General features: G+C 39.7%; 2 protein-coding genes across 5 annotated transcripts in view; both read left to right on the forward strand.

The window, feature by feature from the left end:
* The window catches only part of psmg1 (proteasome (prosome, macropain) assembly chaperone 1), a 228,226-nt gene that overhangs the window by 1,427 nt on the left and 213,731 nt on the right, over positions 1–13,068 (forward strand). The window contains exons 3-7 of one of the 2 annotated variants that reach the window (XM_080435605.1): positions 1,493–1,605; positions 3,261–3,323; positions 4,522–4,732; positions 5,773–5,903; positions 7,241–7,361. In XM_080435605.1, the coding sequence (XP_080291731.1) occupies positions 1,493–1,605; positions 3,261–3,323; positions 4,522–4,732; positions 5,773–5,903; positions 7,241–7,318 (596 nt within the window). In that variant the 3' untranslated portion in view covers positions 7,319–7,361. Of the gene's footprint in view, positions 1–1,492; positions 1,606–3,260; positions 3,324–4,521; positions 4,733–5,772; positions 5,904–7,240; positions 7,421–13,068 lie in introns of those variants that run through there. The other variant, XM_080435606.1, reaches the window with a different exon arrangement.
* The window catches only part of ets2 (v-ets avian erythroblastosis virus E26 oncogene homolog 2), a 20,145-nt gene continuing 19,954 nt past the window's right edge, over positions 12,878–13,068 (forward strand). For all 3 annotated transcript variants that reach the window (XM_080435905.1, XM_080435907.1, XM_080435906.1), the window contains exon 1: positions 12,878–13,031. The gene's annotated coding sequence lies outside the window, so the exon portion shown is untranslated. The remainder of the gene's footprint in view (positions 13,032–13,068) is intronic.

The raw sequence follows: 13,068 nt of genomic DNA on the forward strand, positions 1-13,068 counted from the left end.
AAACGTATTCCTAAACCTAACCTTATTCCTAAACTTAACTTCAGTGTATCTCTAAACGAATTCCTAAACTTACTTCAGTGTATCTCTAAACGTATTCCTAAACTTAACCTCAGTAAAACTAAAGCCTACAGCCTAAACCCAGTGGTGTGTTCTAGGTTTTTTCAGAGGGCATACTATAATTATTCCCTCCCACGCACGGCACATACGCTCGCGCGTGGTCGCCGAATGAAATAGCCGTTCTATACTTCTATTGTTAAGTAGTTAATGTGTGAATTACTTCGAAACTCCAATGGCCAGCGGTCATTATCACAATGGTTATTATCAAGTGCTGAAGTCACTTAAGAAGCACCATTTGATCCCCATGCAGAGATACAGGTGTCACAGCAGCATCAGCAGCCAGTAAGAATGAAACGCAGGACAGTTCCCACATTATTATTGACTGACACGGATCACCCAGATTAATTAATTCATATAGTTTTGGGGGTCCTTGACATGAAAAAGTTTGAAAACCACTGATATAGAAACATACGTTTTTTTTCCAGAATACTGTTAGGATTTATAAGACATTTGTAGAATCGGCTTCAGGTCTTAATGGGTTTAAGTCGTGGTTACAGAGACATGACAACTGCCACTGGTTCTGCTTTCTTATTGCGCCCAACGCACACCAGCAACGTCACGACTAGGAGGCCTGTGAGAATTATTACATAACCGCAATTATTTTACACAATCGTCACAATTGTTTCCATATTGAAAAATGTTCATGCATTATCAAACATTTTCACAACATAGTTTATTAAAATGATAAAGATCGCTGGTGACATTTTGACAGCAGGCTTTCCACAGATACGTTGCTTTCCACGGGTACTGAACTAGTGTATAGAAGTCACGCTGTTTCATATCAAAGTTTTTTTTACCTAGAAGCTGTGCATGCGGACGTATTGAAGATTGGGTCAAACAGCCATATTTAACCCATTGAGGCCTGAGGTTTTCCGATTCTGCAAAATGTCTTCTAAATCCTAAACGGTTTTCTGAAAAACGTATGTTTCTATGTCAGTGGTTCTCAAACTTTTCCATGTCAAGGACCCCCAAAATGATATGTATTTGGCCGCGGACCCCCATCTCAAAATATTTTGTTCCAGGGACCCCCCAGAAGCAAAGATTTGAGTTAAAAAATGTTTGCTTTAAACAATATATATTCAAGGATTTGCACGCATTTTCTTGATTTTTCAAAAATAGCAGATCTACAAGCTCGTAGCGCGGCACTCGTCCCAAAGTGTAAAATAATACTTTTTAGCTCAAATCTAAAAATGCGACACAGATGCGTCCCGGGTCTTAAAGGGTTAATACCTAAAATGTATAAATCGTTAAAAACGAGCGGCACTGGGCGCGGTTCGGGGGCCTGCATTTCTCCTGCGTGTGTCTATCTGTGTGTTGTTTTGTGTTTGTGTGCAAATCAAGTCTGATAAATGTTGTTGTTTCTTTTTCTCAACAGATTTTCTGTCGGCCTACGTTTTGAACAGCGTGGCGTGGGAAGAAGCAGGACACACGTCCGTGTGGAAGCAGGGGAAGACGGCAGTGTTTCATAGATACAAGGACAACACGTCAGTGAGTGACCCCCCCCCCTCTGTACAATTTACAATCTAGGCATTTAGCAGACGCTCTTTATCCACACAGTGACTTAGGCAGTAATAGTTCAAAAAGCCGATCTACAATCTCACAACGTGTCGATGTAGATCTGCTAGTTGAACTATTTATAAATGTTTTTCAAAATAGTAAAAAAATGGCAAAGAAGTAGGGGTAGGGGGTAAGGCGGTAAGGATAATGGGTAAGGCGGCGCCCAGAATAGGGCCCTAGTGTATAGAGACAGTGTAGTGCCTCAGTGATCTAGGATCATGGGTAAACCAAGAACCTAGCATCAGTCTAAACAGTATAATATCAAAAAATGGACCAAGCATATGTCTAAATAACTTACATTATAACTTACATTATACAAGTCATGCTAGTATTTGCGTGTAGGCCTATTGTCCATTCACTGCAGGGCAGCCTGTAGCTTACGATGTGTGAATCCTCTCCTTTGTACCGCTATTGCACAGATAATGCTGTAGAGTAGAAAATGTGTTGTATTGGTAAATTTGTATGGGTCCCACAGCAGACATTTGTCCATTGTCAATAGTGCATTTCCTTATCAATTAGATAAAGAGTTTAGATTCTGATTTATTTTTTTAAAGGGTCTACACCATGAATTTCATTTTTTTTTCTGGTTTTTAGTATTTTTTGGGCTCCCCAGTGTCTCTTGTACCCCAAAAAATATATATTTTTTAACATTCAGTCATTCATTATCATTTCAGAGATTTTCAGAATGGGCGTGTCTGAACAGGCCATTTCAGAATGTGCAATGCAAGTGATGTCACTTGCATTGCCATTGCATTGATGCTGGCCAGACAGAATTGCTCAGTAGCCCCCCCCTGCCCAAGAGGACGTTTTGGTATTGCAGCTGAAAGTGCTGTATAAGCCAGAGACAATTGACTTGGGATGAGTATATCTGAGTGATGATTTAGGCTCAAACCTTTTGAAAAAGGTTTGAGGGACATACACCATATGATATTAAATATCATTTTTTTTTTAAATTCATGGTGTAGATCCTTTAACCCTAGCATCCCTGTTCTGGGGGGAACATTCGCCCCAAAATAGGCGATAAACGAGCTCACAATGCGTCACATTGAACACGTGTAAACTATTGAAGAGCTTAGTGAGCTTGTAGATCTGCGATTCTGGGCAAAGAGATTTAGTGTAAAGGGGGAAAAGAGAGTGGACCAAGTACAGAACCGAGTCAACTAAGTAACTAGATTACTAAGTATAGAGGGTTTAAGTAGTTAAAGGAGTAGTTCACAAAAAAAATGACTTATTTTCTATCAATTACACACCCCATGAAGCCTTCAATTCATGGTGATTTTTTGTTTTTTTTCGCATTCCTAAGCCAATAATTTGATTAGTGGCAGAAAGATGCTATGTATCTGGTAGGAGACTCAAAGCTCAAAGGAGACTCTTTGAGTCTCCTACCGGAGAGACTGCTGGTCATCAAATTATTGGCTTAGGAATGCGACAAAAAACAAAATAAATCCCCATGAATTCAAGGCTTCATGGGCTGTGTAATTGATAGAAAATAAGTCATTTTTGTGGGTAAACTACTCCTTTAAGTAGTGAAAGCCTCTTGCTCACTCTGTGGTGAAAAACATTGTAAAGTTTGTGTTGTGTTGAAGGTTCTGATCTGCCAAGTCACAAACCACGTCCCAGAGGACCAGCTGTTCCAGTGGACTGAAAAGGTAAAGGGCAAAACACACACTGCCTGTGCAGCGATGCAACACATGGGACCAACGGGTAGCGTTTAGGGTTGGGATCCTTAAAGGAGCATTTCACCCCTGGAAGAACTTACAGTCACTCAATGTTAATAATATTTGTAGTAGATAACAAAAAAATATATTTGCACCCTATGGCCAGAACAATATAGAATTCTGTGTGTTTGACTGGGGTTTGACTGGACTGCTGCATTACTACAATGACCATAATGCTTTGGGGCACTGCCCTTCCTTGTGGGGAGGGGAGGCTGCGTGGGGGTGTGGTCTACATTGTAGTCAGGAAATAAGGTGAGATAAAGAGACTATGAGTCAAATGACTCATAGTCGCTGAGGATATGGATACAAATCTAAAAATACAGATAAAGCACAAAAAACACACCAGGATCATGTTTATGGGTCCTAGACCTAGATAAAAATAGGGGTTTGATGCAAAATCGGCGAAATGTCCCTTTAAAGTTGCGCTATATCCTCTTCTACCCCAGATTTGAACCCGGTTTCCTGCACAAAACGCTGACATTTTTACCATTGAGCTAATAGAGCCTGCCTGCTGGCTCAGGGGATAATTTTAATTTTGACCATCAGGTCAAAAGTCAGATCCTGTGTCTAGGTGAGACATGACCTTTGACACGTCATGTCTCAATAGAAGAGCAGGGAGATGAAATACAACCACCCCACCCCACCCCACCCCACATGTATAACTATAACTGTCAGGCAGAAACCAGCTAACTCCAAAATGTTCATTTTTCAGGAAATGAAAAAAACAAAACAAAAAGTGGAGTTAGGAGGTTTTGTTCCTCATTGATAAGAACAGCTGAATGGACCTCCAAAGCTCACAATGAGGTTGGAGGTCAAAAGGGGGTGGAGCCTGGAGTCAGCAAAACCAGCTAACTCCACCCCCCTTTGCTGGAGTTATCTGGTTTAGCAGAAAGTCTGAGGATCCAATGGAGTTAGCTGGTTTTGTTCAGAAGCGCTTTTTAATACTTTTCATTGGTTCAATGTTTTTTTTAATCAACACACAGACGTAAAGGGTGTTCAATGGCCCTGACTTATGGCAAATAAAAGCAAAAGTGTCAAAATGGAGTTGGTGTCTGCCCGACGGCAACGATAAGTTATACTGTAGTCAACTCTATGTGCAAAGCTAAATGTGTTCTGTATGTATGTTCAGGTGTTGGAGTGTCTCCAGAAGGCGGGCCTGAGTGTCACGGTGTTGTCGGACAGTCCCGTGTCGGACTACAAGACGTCGGACAGCGTGTGCAGCAGCAGCAGCGCTCCGTTCCTGCGCTGTCTGAGGACCAGCACGTTCAGGAGCCACTCGAGCCAGACCCTCTGCCGGCCCCTGGAACCCCCCAACATCATCACTGGGCTGCCTGCTGCAGGTGAACACCGAACACACTCCAGCCCCGCTCTACGCTAGAGCTGATCCGATACCGATGCCAGTGTTGGGGGGAAAAGCTGCCGACACTTAGGCCTGTCTCAATTATTACATAGTAATCGTCTAATTGCAATTATTTGAGATAATCGTTTCCGTGTTGAAAAATGTTCATACACCTCGTTGACATTTGTGAAACCACACAGTATAACCCTCAGTGATTAGTAGGGGTGTGCCGATACACTAATTTCATGAAACGATACGATACGATATTGGGCTCGCGACATCGATACGATACGATATATGGCACTTTTTTATTATGAAAACATATGTGGGGGGGGAAGCAAATGCAAACAAATACTTCTGTTTTGCATTATTCAGACATGCAAACTTGTAGCTTTTCAGCTACAATAGCCATTTTGAATCCAAATAGGGCAATAGTGTGACACCTGACCCGAAAAAAAACAACATGTTGTCACCCATTTCACCTGTTTGCATGCCTGATTATTATTATTGTAAAAAAAAATCATAGCAATATTTGTTTTACCCTAAAACAATACATAATCGATGCATATCGTCACGAAAGCGTATCGCGATATATCGCGGGACGATATATCGGCACACCCCTAGTGATTAGCAATCATAATGGAGATAAATATTCTGTGACTACTTGAAAAAGGTAAGAAAATCGCAGGCAGTGGGCAAACGCGGCCAGGAATAAGTCTGGCAGTGAGAGAGTTAAGAGACTTGCGCTGTTAAAATGTTAATAATAAAAAGAATGTTCAAATTTGTTTAAAGATTTACAAGCTCACACTGACATTGATGCTATATTAACTCAGTTAGCTGGGGACCCCCTGGAACCTCCTCAAGGCCGATATCATGTTTTACCTACTGTAGATGACACTCAAAATGGGGATACCAGGTTGAAAGTGGTTAAAATATATATATATTGTTTAGATATAGAATTGCCTCTGTATTGGGAAATGTGAGTGTGCACAAAGTACTGACATAGTAAATGAAATATGTGTGTTTGTGTTGCGGTAACAGTCCTCAGTCAGTGTCAGATGCATCACATTCCTGCCGTGGTTTACCAGTGTTACACTGACGTCATCACCCCAGACTCCATCACTATGGAAACCTACAAGCCTCTGCTGAGCAGCCTGAGCAAAGTGGTCAAGGTGAGAGGTCACTTAAACCCTATATATAAACTTAACACATTGCGTGGCAATCGCGTAGTTCTACGCGAACCTAAATAATTGCGCAGCGTGCCAGTCGCGTAGATCTACGCGAAGTGGTCTATTTTTCTTTCTATTTCTATTTTTTTTTTTTTTTTTTTTCTCGCAGGTTCACATTTCATTGTAGACCTCCCTCGCAGTGACACATTTCATTGTAGCACACCCGGATATGGAAATATCCGTATCCGGAGATTTTCGTTCCCACCCGCCGTCGCTCTAAATCTTCCCCTAATCCGCCATTATCTCGGTTGTTGTTTTTCTCCTCGCTGATCGCTGTTTAACATAAACCGCGACTACTGCAAAATGGAATGTCGCCGATTGAAACGGTCTTCTCTGGGCCACTCACACAGCTACCCTCTGTGTCTACAAACAGTTTAACGCGCAATCTTAAGGTATTTAGCAAGGTCTGTGGCGACGTGAAAAAAATCGCTGGCACTGGTGAGTACATTATGATATTAAACTCTGGCGTGGAATGTGTTAAAAATAAGTTTGGAAACTTTATTTCTGCGATTATTTCTCTCCTTCAATGTATTTTATGATTTGTTGGAAAGCCTATGTAGTCACTGTTAACAACGAGGTATAACTATACAAACGAGCAACACAGCTGACCGTATGGGTAGCGCCCCCCAAAAATGTGCCACAATTCCCCGCAATATTCTTCTGTTGGTATTCACTCTGGTTTTGAGCTTCAAGTGCCGGTGGGTGTGTGCCAGTCACAGGTGTGTACCTAACAACGTGTCACGATGCGAAACGTTTTTGGCTGGAGACACTGTGCTACGCAGGACATGGCTAGAAGAGGCTTTGTCTATATCAGAGAGTGTCGGTACGCTCATTGTTTACCTTTTGCAATGCAGTCCTGAATGCTGAATGCTCAGGGAAAACAATAGTCAATGAGAAAAAATCTACTCAAAATTTGGCGCGCGCTCTGTTTCTGATGGTTTATCTTAGAGACACGTTTGTCCCCGTTTAGGAAACAGAACGCTAGTGGTTTGGGAATTGTTGGTTCTCATTCTGATTTATATGAACCACTTGAACCCCAACGCCCCTATTCTTGCGGGGGGGGGACATTTGTCAGAAATGGCAGATCTACAAGCTCACGATGGGTCACGCGTTAGTGGTTAAATGGGTCTAATCCTGTGACTGAAAAAAATACCCATCTTAAGTAAAGAAAATTACAGAAAAAGGTTGTCAACCCCATTCATTAGCTTCTGCATTTTCAATGAATCAGATGTAAACACGAAGGAATAATGTGTCTAATCTCATCCCTTTTCTCTTTGCAGCTCAATGCATCTCCCAGTGCAGAAATCCTCTGCAAGTGTGTCAAGTCCAGTGAAATTCAAAGCAACCTGTATATTTGAAAGTTTACATTGTTCATACTTTATTATTCTACAGTAAATAGGCTTCAAGATTCAAGATTCTGTTGTGTGATGTTGTTGAAGGAGTAAAGTAAATGAATAAAATGACTTGGATTCATTGTATTTTAATTTTAAAAAGTCATTAGAATTCTTGGATCTGATTAGGAAAACCTGGTTAATGATGTTTGGGAAACTGCAGTGCACACACAATAACTCTTAGTTCAGTAAACCATTCAAACAGACTTTCTAAAAAATACTCATTATTTATTTAATATTTGACATATTTTTATTACTCCATCTTTTTATGTTTTTTCTTAAAGTATAGTTTTTTTGTCATGTGAATGTCAGTCACACACCTGTGTGTTCACCTATAATCAGTGGTGGAAAAAGTACTCAAATGTTTTACTTAAGTAAAAGTATCAATACTGCAATGTAGAAATACTTTGTTACAAGTAAAAGTCTGCAATTCAAAATGGACTTGAGTAAAAGTACAAAAGTATTGGTATCAAAATGTACTTTAAGTACCAAAAGTAAAAGTACTCATTATGCAAAATGTCCCATTTCAAGTTTTCAAATGTATACAAATCTTTTGAAAATAGCAGATCTACAAGCTCACAATGCGTCGCATTGTGAGCTTGTAGATCGGCTATTTTGAAATGGACGAAATGTATACAGGGCTGAAGTTGCTAATGTATGTTTTGTAATAATCAAAATCTACAAAGTAACTTGTACTTAAGTACAGTACTTGAGTACATATACTTAGTTACTTTTCACCACTGCCTATAATGACATGGCTTAAATAGGAAGGACAGGTTGAACGTTGTTAAGTGTGTGTCTGTGGGTTTATAAACATTGAACCAAATGTAAAATATTAACAAGAGTTTATGACTAAGTGCTAAAAAAAATTGTCCATTTCCCATTTCCTGTAATTAACAGTTGTGGACATACAAGGTCCAGCGATGATATGCACATTTTCAACAGGAAGACAAGAGTGATGCGGTTATTAATGCTGAAGGTTAATTAATGCCTGACCTAACTGAAGAAAAAATACTGAATTTTCTAACTGATGTTATTAAATTGTCAGCATGATACTAAATTAATTCAGACAAATTGAACAATAAAATGTGATCTGATTAACTGCATTAAAGAAACCAATTAGTCAGTAGGCCTACTGTAGACATTGTGCAACTTACAAATAACCAAAAGTAAAATGTCAATACATGAACAATAGAAGCTATTGTTAATGAAACCTACTGGAGAAGAAGAAATAATTAATTTCAATCTTTACTAGTGGACTCAGGTCCATAGACAAGGTACAATGAATAAACATAAAAGAAACACGACAGGCGATAAAAATCATAAAATGTAAAATAAATACATAACTTAACCCACAGGCAGAAAGAACACAGGCATTTTCCAGTGAACCCTTAGTCTGGATGTATACCGTGAACAGCTCCGCTCAATGCCACGATGATGCTGTTTGCAGATACATCCAGCCGTTGCATGAACTTGAACATTACATTTCTTAGAATTGCTTCAAGTCCTCACTCCAGCAGTGACAAACATCTGACTTAGCACAGCCCTCTCCGGGGTTTTTAAGCAGTATTCTCATTGCATCATTATATGCAACTTGCAACCTTTGCATACTAGATTTTCTATAACATGACCACAGGTGAGCAGTATAGAGCGGTGTGCAATATGCCTCAAACAATGACACAAATAAAATAGGTATATTGAAAAAAAGGCTTTCTAGTTTGACAGAGTTGGGCCCTTCCATCGATATAAGAGGCAGAGTTTAAGGTTGTACTTCAATTAGCCAGTAGATGGCAGCACTTTTGTCTGTATGTATGCACATGTCAGCACTTGCTCAAGAAACCAGGTTCAAATCCAGGGTAGAAGAGGAAAGTTACACAGTGCTGCTGAATGAATGAATAGATAAACAGCAAACAGCACAAATTGCATTAGAAACAAGCAAAGGAGTGGCTCAGTCACTTTCTGTCCCTGTAGTGAGACCACGTGTCCTTGTCATAATTATAGAGATTGTTAATCAATGACTAATTCAGAGTGGTGTTGACATCAAGGTTAAGGTGATAATAATCACAGGTAACATTACAATGTGTGCTTATAAGACTTAACAACCAGGATGTGGCAACACAAGTGTTCCTTTTAATCATGATGACTTATCATCATGATGATAAGACATCAGAAGTCAATATAGGCCAGGCATATTATAGTCCAAACCACAGTTTGAGTGAAAGACATGACCTGCACAGAGGTGGTGACAGAGACACAATCCCAGTGGTGGAAAGTAATGGATTTTTAAATCATGGGTCTTTAACAGGGGTCCGGGACCCCTAGGGGATCCTTAGAGTTACAGGGTCCGGGAAATTTTGTTTACATTAACCACTGCAACCCTAATCTCTCAAGAACAGATTCTGCTCTGATAGTACAAACAGCAGAGGGCGCTGTTTTCTGTTTTTCATTCTCACTGGCTCTGGGTTCCCAGATTGCTGCAACCCTAGCATGAGCTAACCTGACACCGTCAAATGGAAGAAGCTTGCGACTACTTCCTGAAATCAAATGCAAATGAGATTTCCGGAGGGAGGGGGGTTTACCAGGCTAAGCATGAGCATCCCTATGCCGAAAATAGCAGATCTACAAACTCAATTGTGAGCTTGTAGATTGGCTATTTTCGGCGAAGAGATCCTGCAGAGGGGGTAAATCAAAGCAGACCAAGCGTTGAGGGTTTCAGTGGTTAAATGTCTGAAAGTGCACAAAGCATTAATTTATACAACACTGAAGATAGTGCTGTCAAACAAGGCTTATGAAGCTATCTATGAAATATATGGAAACGGTTTGACTGCTTCATCTCTCTCTCCACTAAGGGGTCCATTAATTGGCCTGAAAGACCCCTGCTCTAAATCTTTAAGTCCTGTTTTAGATGGTGTGTAGCCTATATGCATGTGACTATAGATCCTGTTGCAGTTGAAAATAGTTCTTGTGACTGCATGTCAGTGTGCCTGCCGGGCGGGTGGGCTTTTTACAAGTCTGTGCCAGGGGGCCTTTTGTCTCATAACGCGACTACGACTGTGGTTTTGAACCTTATTGCTCATATCAGGGTCCATTATTTATTCGGCATTTGAGCCACGAACCACCGTTTGATGAGATTTAGCCTAGTCTCAGACCCAAAACTTTGATTATTTCGTTGTCGTTGGATGAGATTTTGTCCACAATTCCATGCTGTATCGATGTGGTACCCTAGCATAGATAGGAGAGATAACAGGCAAAATAACAATTCTTCTACATTCTTTAATTGTGTAGACTTCTTGTAAATGTAGTAATGCAGATGTTTACCAATCAATTAACTCTTGAGAGCATAAAATGAAACCAAATGGACCCTTACAGGTCCATTTGGTTTCATTTTACGCTCTCAAGAGCAGGGACATCCTGCAGTAGACAACAACAACAACAACAACCAGCCAGTGTTCATTTCGTCGACTAAAACTATCTACCTTTTTTCACTGATGAAAACTAAGACTAAATATATTCAATTTTGTCAATTTAGACTAAAATGTTACGGAGGGACTAGTGGAGAAGAGATCCAGTAGAACTAGAAGACAAGTCATTTTATGTTTGGTTGCTGCTCTGAAAATAGCAGATCTACAAGCTCACACTTGTCAGCTTGTAGATCTGCTATTTTCAGCATGCCACCAAGGGTAAAATCAGCCATTACGACGCCATCGAGGCACCGCCAAAATATTTTTTTTTGTGGACAAATTCAGCTGTAGGCTTAATCGACAAAAGTCTTATGATATTAATGCCGTTAACGTGTTTCACGTGTTTTTACCGCTATGGCGCAACGTGCCAATGACGTGTTTGACGTGTTTTTGAAAAAATTGTAAAAAATAAAATAAAATATATATATATATATATATTTTTTTTTTTTTAAAACATGTTCAGAACCCAAAATATCATTATCTGAAGATTTGCAGCTCCATCCACTCCTTGTTTAACGTATAACTGAAAAAGGCTGTATCTCGCTTCCTAAGCACTTTTTTTTTACTTTGAAAAAAACTCTGGCACTGGGACAACATAATATAGAAATATTTTTTGTTTATTCGTTTTTGTTCTTTTACATACTCATAGGTAGTACAATTGAGTGCCAGAATTGCCAGACGTTTAAAAAAAAAGCAGTCAATGAGTTAAGTCGACTAAAACAAGACTACTAGATGACTACTTTATTCAAAAAAAACTATGACTAAACTAAATCAAAATGTGCTGTCAAAATTAACATTGCAACCAGCAAGGCATGCCATGGCCTTCATTAAGGCTGGGGAGAAGACACCTGATTGCCTGGGGCAAGGGTGGATGCTGCAGAAAGACCCCAAACACCCAATGACCCCAGCATGCAAGAAACATCACGATGCATGATGTGTTTAAGTTGCACCAAAGGTGTTTTTATGTATAATTATGATTATCATGTAGGCCTATGATTATTATGGTTATTATTATGATTTTTATTAGGATTTTATTTCTTTATTTATGTATTTACTTATGTATTTAATTAATTATGCATTTGCTTATTTACATAGCCTACTTACTTACTTAGGCTTATTTACATATTTACTTATTTATTCACTTATTTGAAAATGACAAAAAATAAAGCAGAAGCAGGGGCGTGTGTTTTCAATGATTCTAACATGGTTAAAATGGACTTGCATGCTTATGCAATGCATTGTGAGCTTGTAGATCTGCTATTTTCAAACGATTTTTATACACTTGAAAACTTGAAATGGGACATTCTGCACAATAAGTAGCCTACTTTTACTTTTGGTAGCCTACTTTAAGTACATTGTGCATTGATGCTTTTGTACTTTTACTCAAGTAGGCTACATTTTGAATTCCGGACTTTTACTTGTAACAGAGTATTTTTACATTGCAGTATTGATACTTTTACTCAAGTAAAATAATTGGAGTACTTTTTTCCACCACTGGTCACTGTAGCCTATATCAGTGGTTCTCAAAGTGGGGTCCGGGGACCCCCCCCCCAGGGGTCCTTGAGGGAGTTCCAGGGGGTCCCCAGCTAAATGATGGATAGGAACCAAATGGACCCTTATGGGTCTGTAACTCTGAGTGTCCAAATGGAACCAAATGAACCCTAACGGGTCCATTTGGTTCCATTTGCACACTCTCAGAGTTAAATTAACATTGATTTTACAATATGAATTGGGGTCCCAGAGGTAGAAATGCCATTAAATGGGGGTCCGTAGCCCTAATGCATGTCAAACTGCAGGGGGTCCTTGAAATTAAAATGGTTGAGAATCACTGCTAGAGCCGTAAAAAAATAATCTTCTCTTATGGGGGTCCCTGGCATATCTTTTCAAATGGGGGTCCGCGGGCTAATAAGTGTCACTTTGGGGGTCCTTGACATGAAAAAGTTTGAGAACCACTGGCCTATATGACTCCCCTGTATGATCTTATATATTGACAGTGTGTGTGTGACGTATATCTCTATGGGTGTGTATGATACTTTTCCACTGCGCACAGTGCGCATGTAAAACACACTGAACGATCCGCCCCATTCCAACAAGAACAGAACACACACACACACACACACACACACACTAGATCGCACCGATCCTATTGTATTACTATTACATTAAATCATTTAAGCTTTGAATTACTACCATTGAAGCTTTTGGAGAAGGAATTAAGGGTAAGTGTGTCTTTATAAGTCCTTTTCTTAACGTGAT

This window comes from Gymnoscopelus braueri (assembly GCF_963280865.1).
Source record: "Gymnoscopelus braueri genome assembly, chromosome: 8".
Classification (NCBI taxonomy): Eukaryota; Metazoa; Chordata; class Actinopteri; order Myctophiformes; family Myctophidae; genus Gymnoscopelus; species Gymnoscopelus braueri.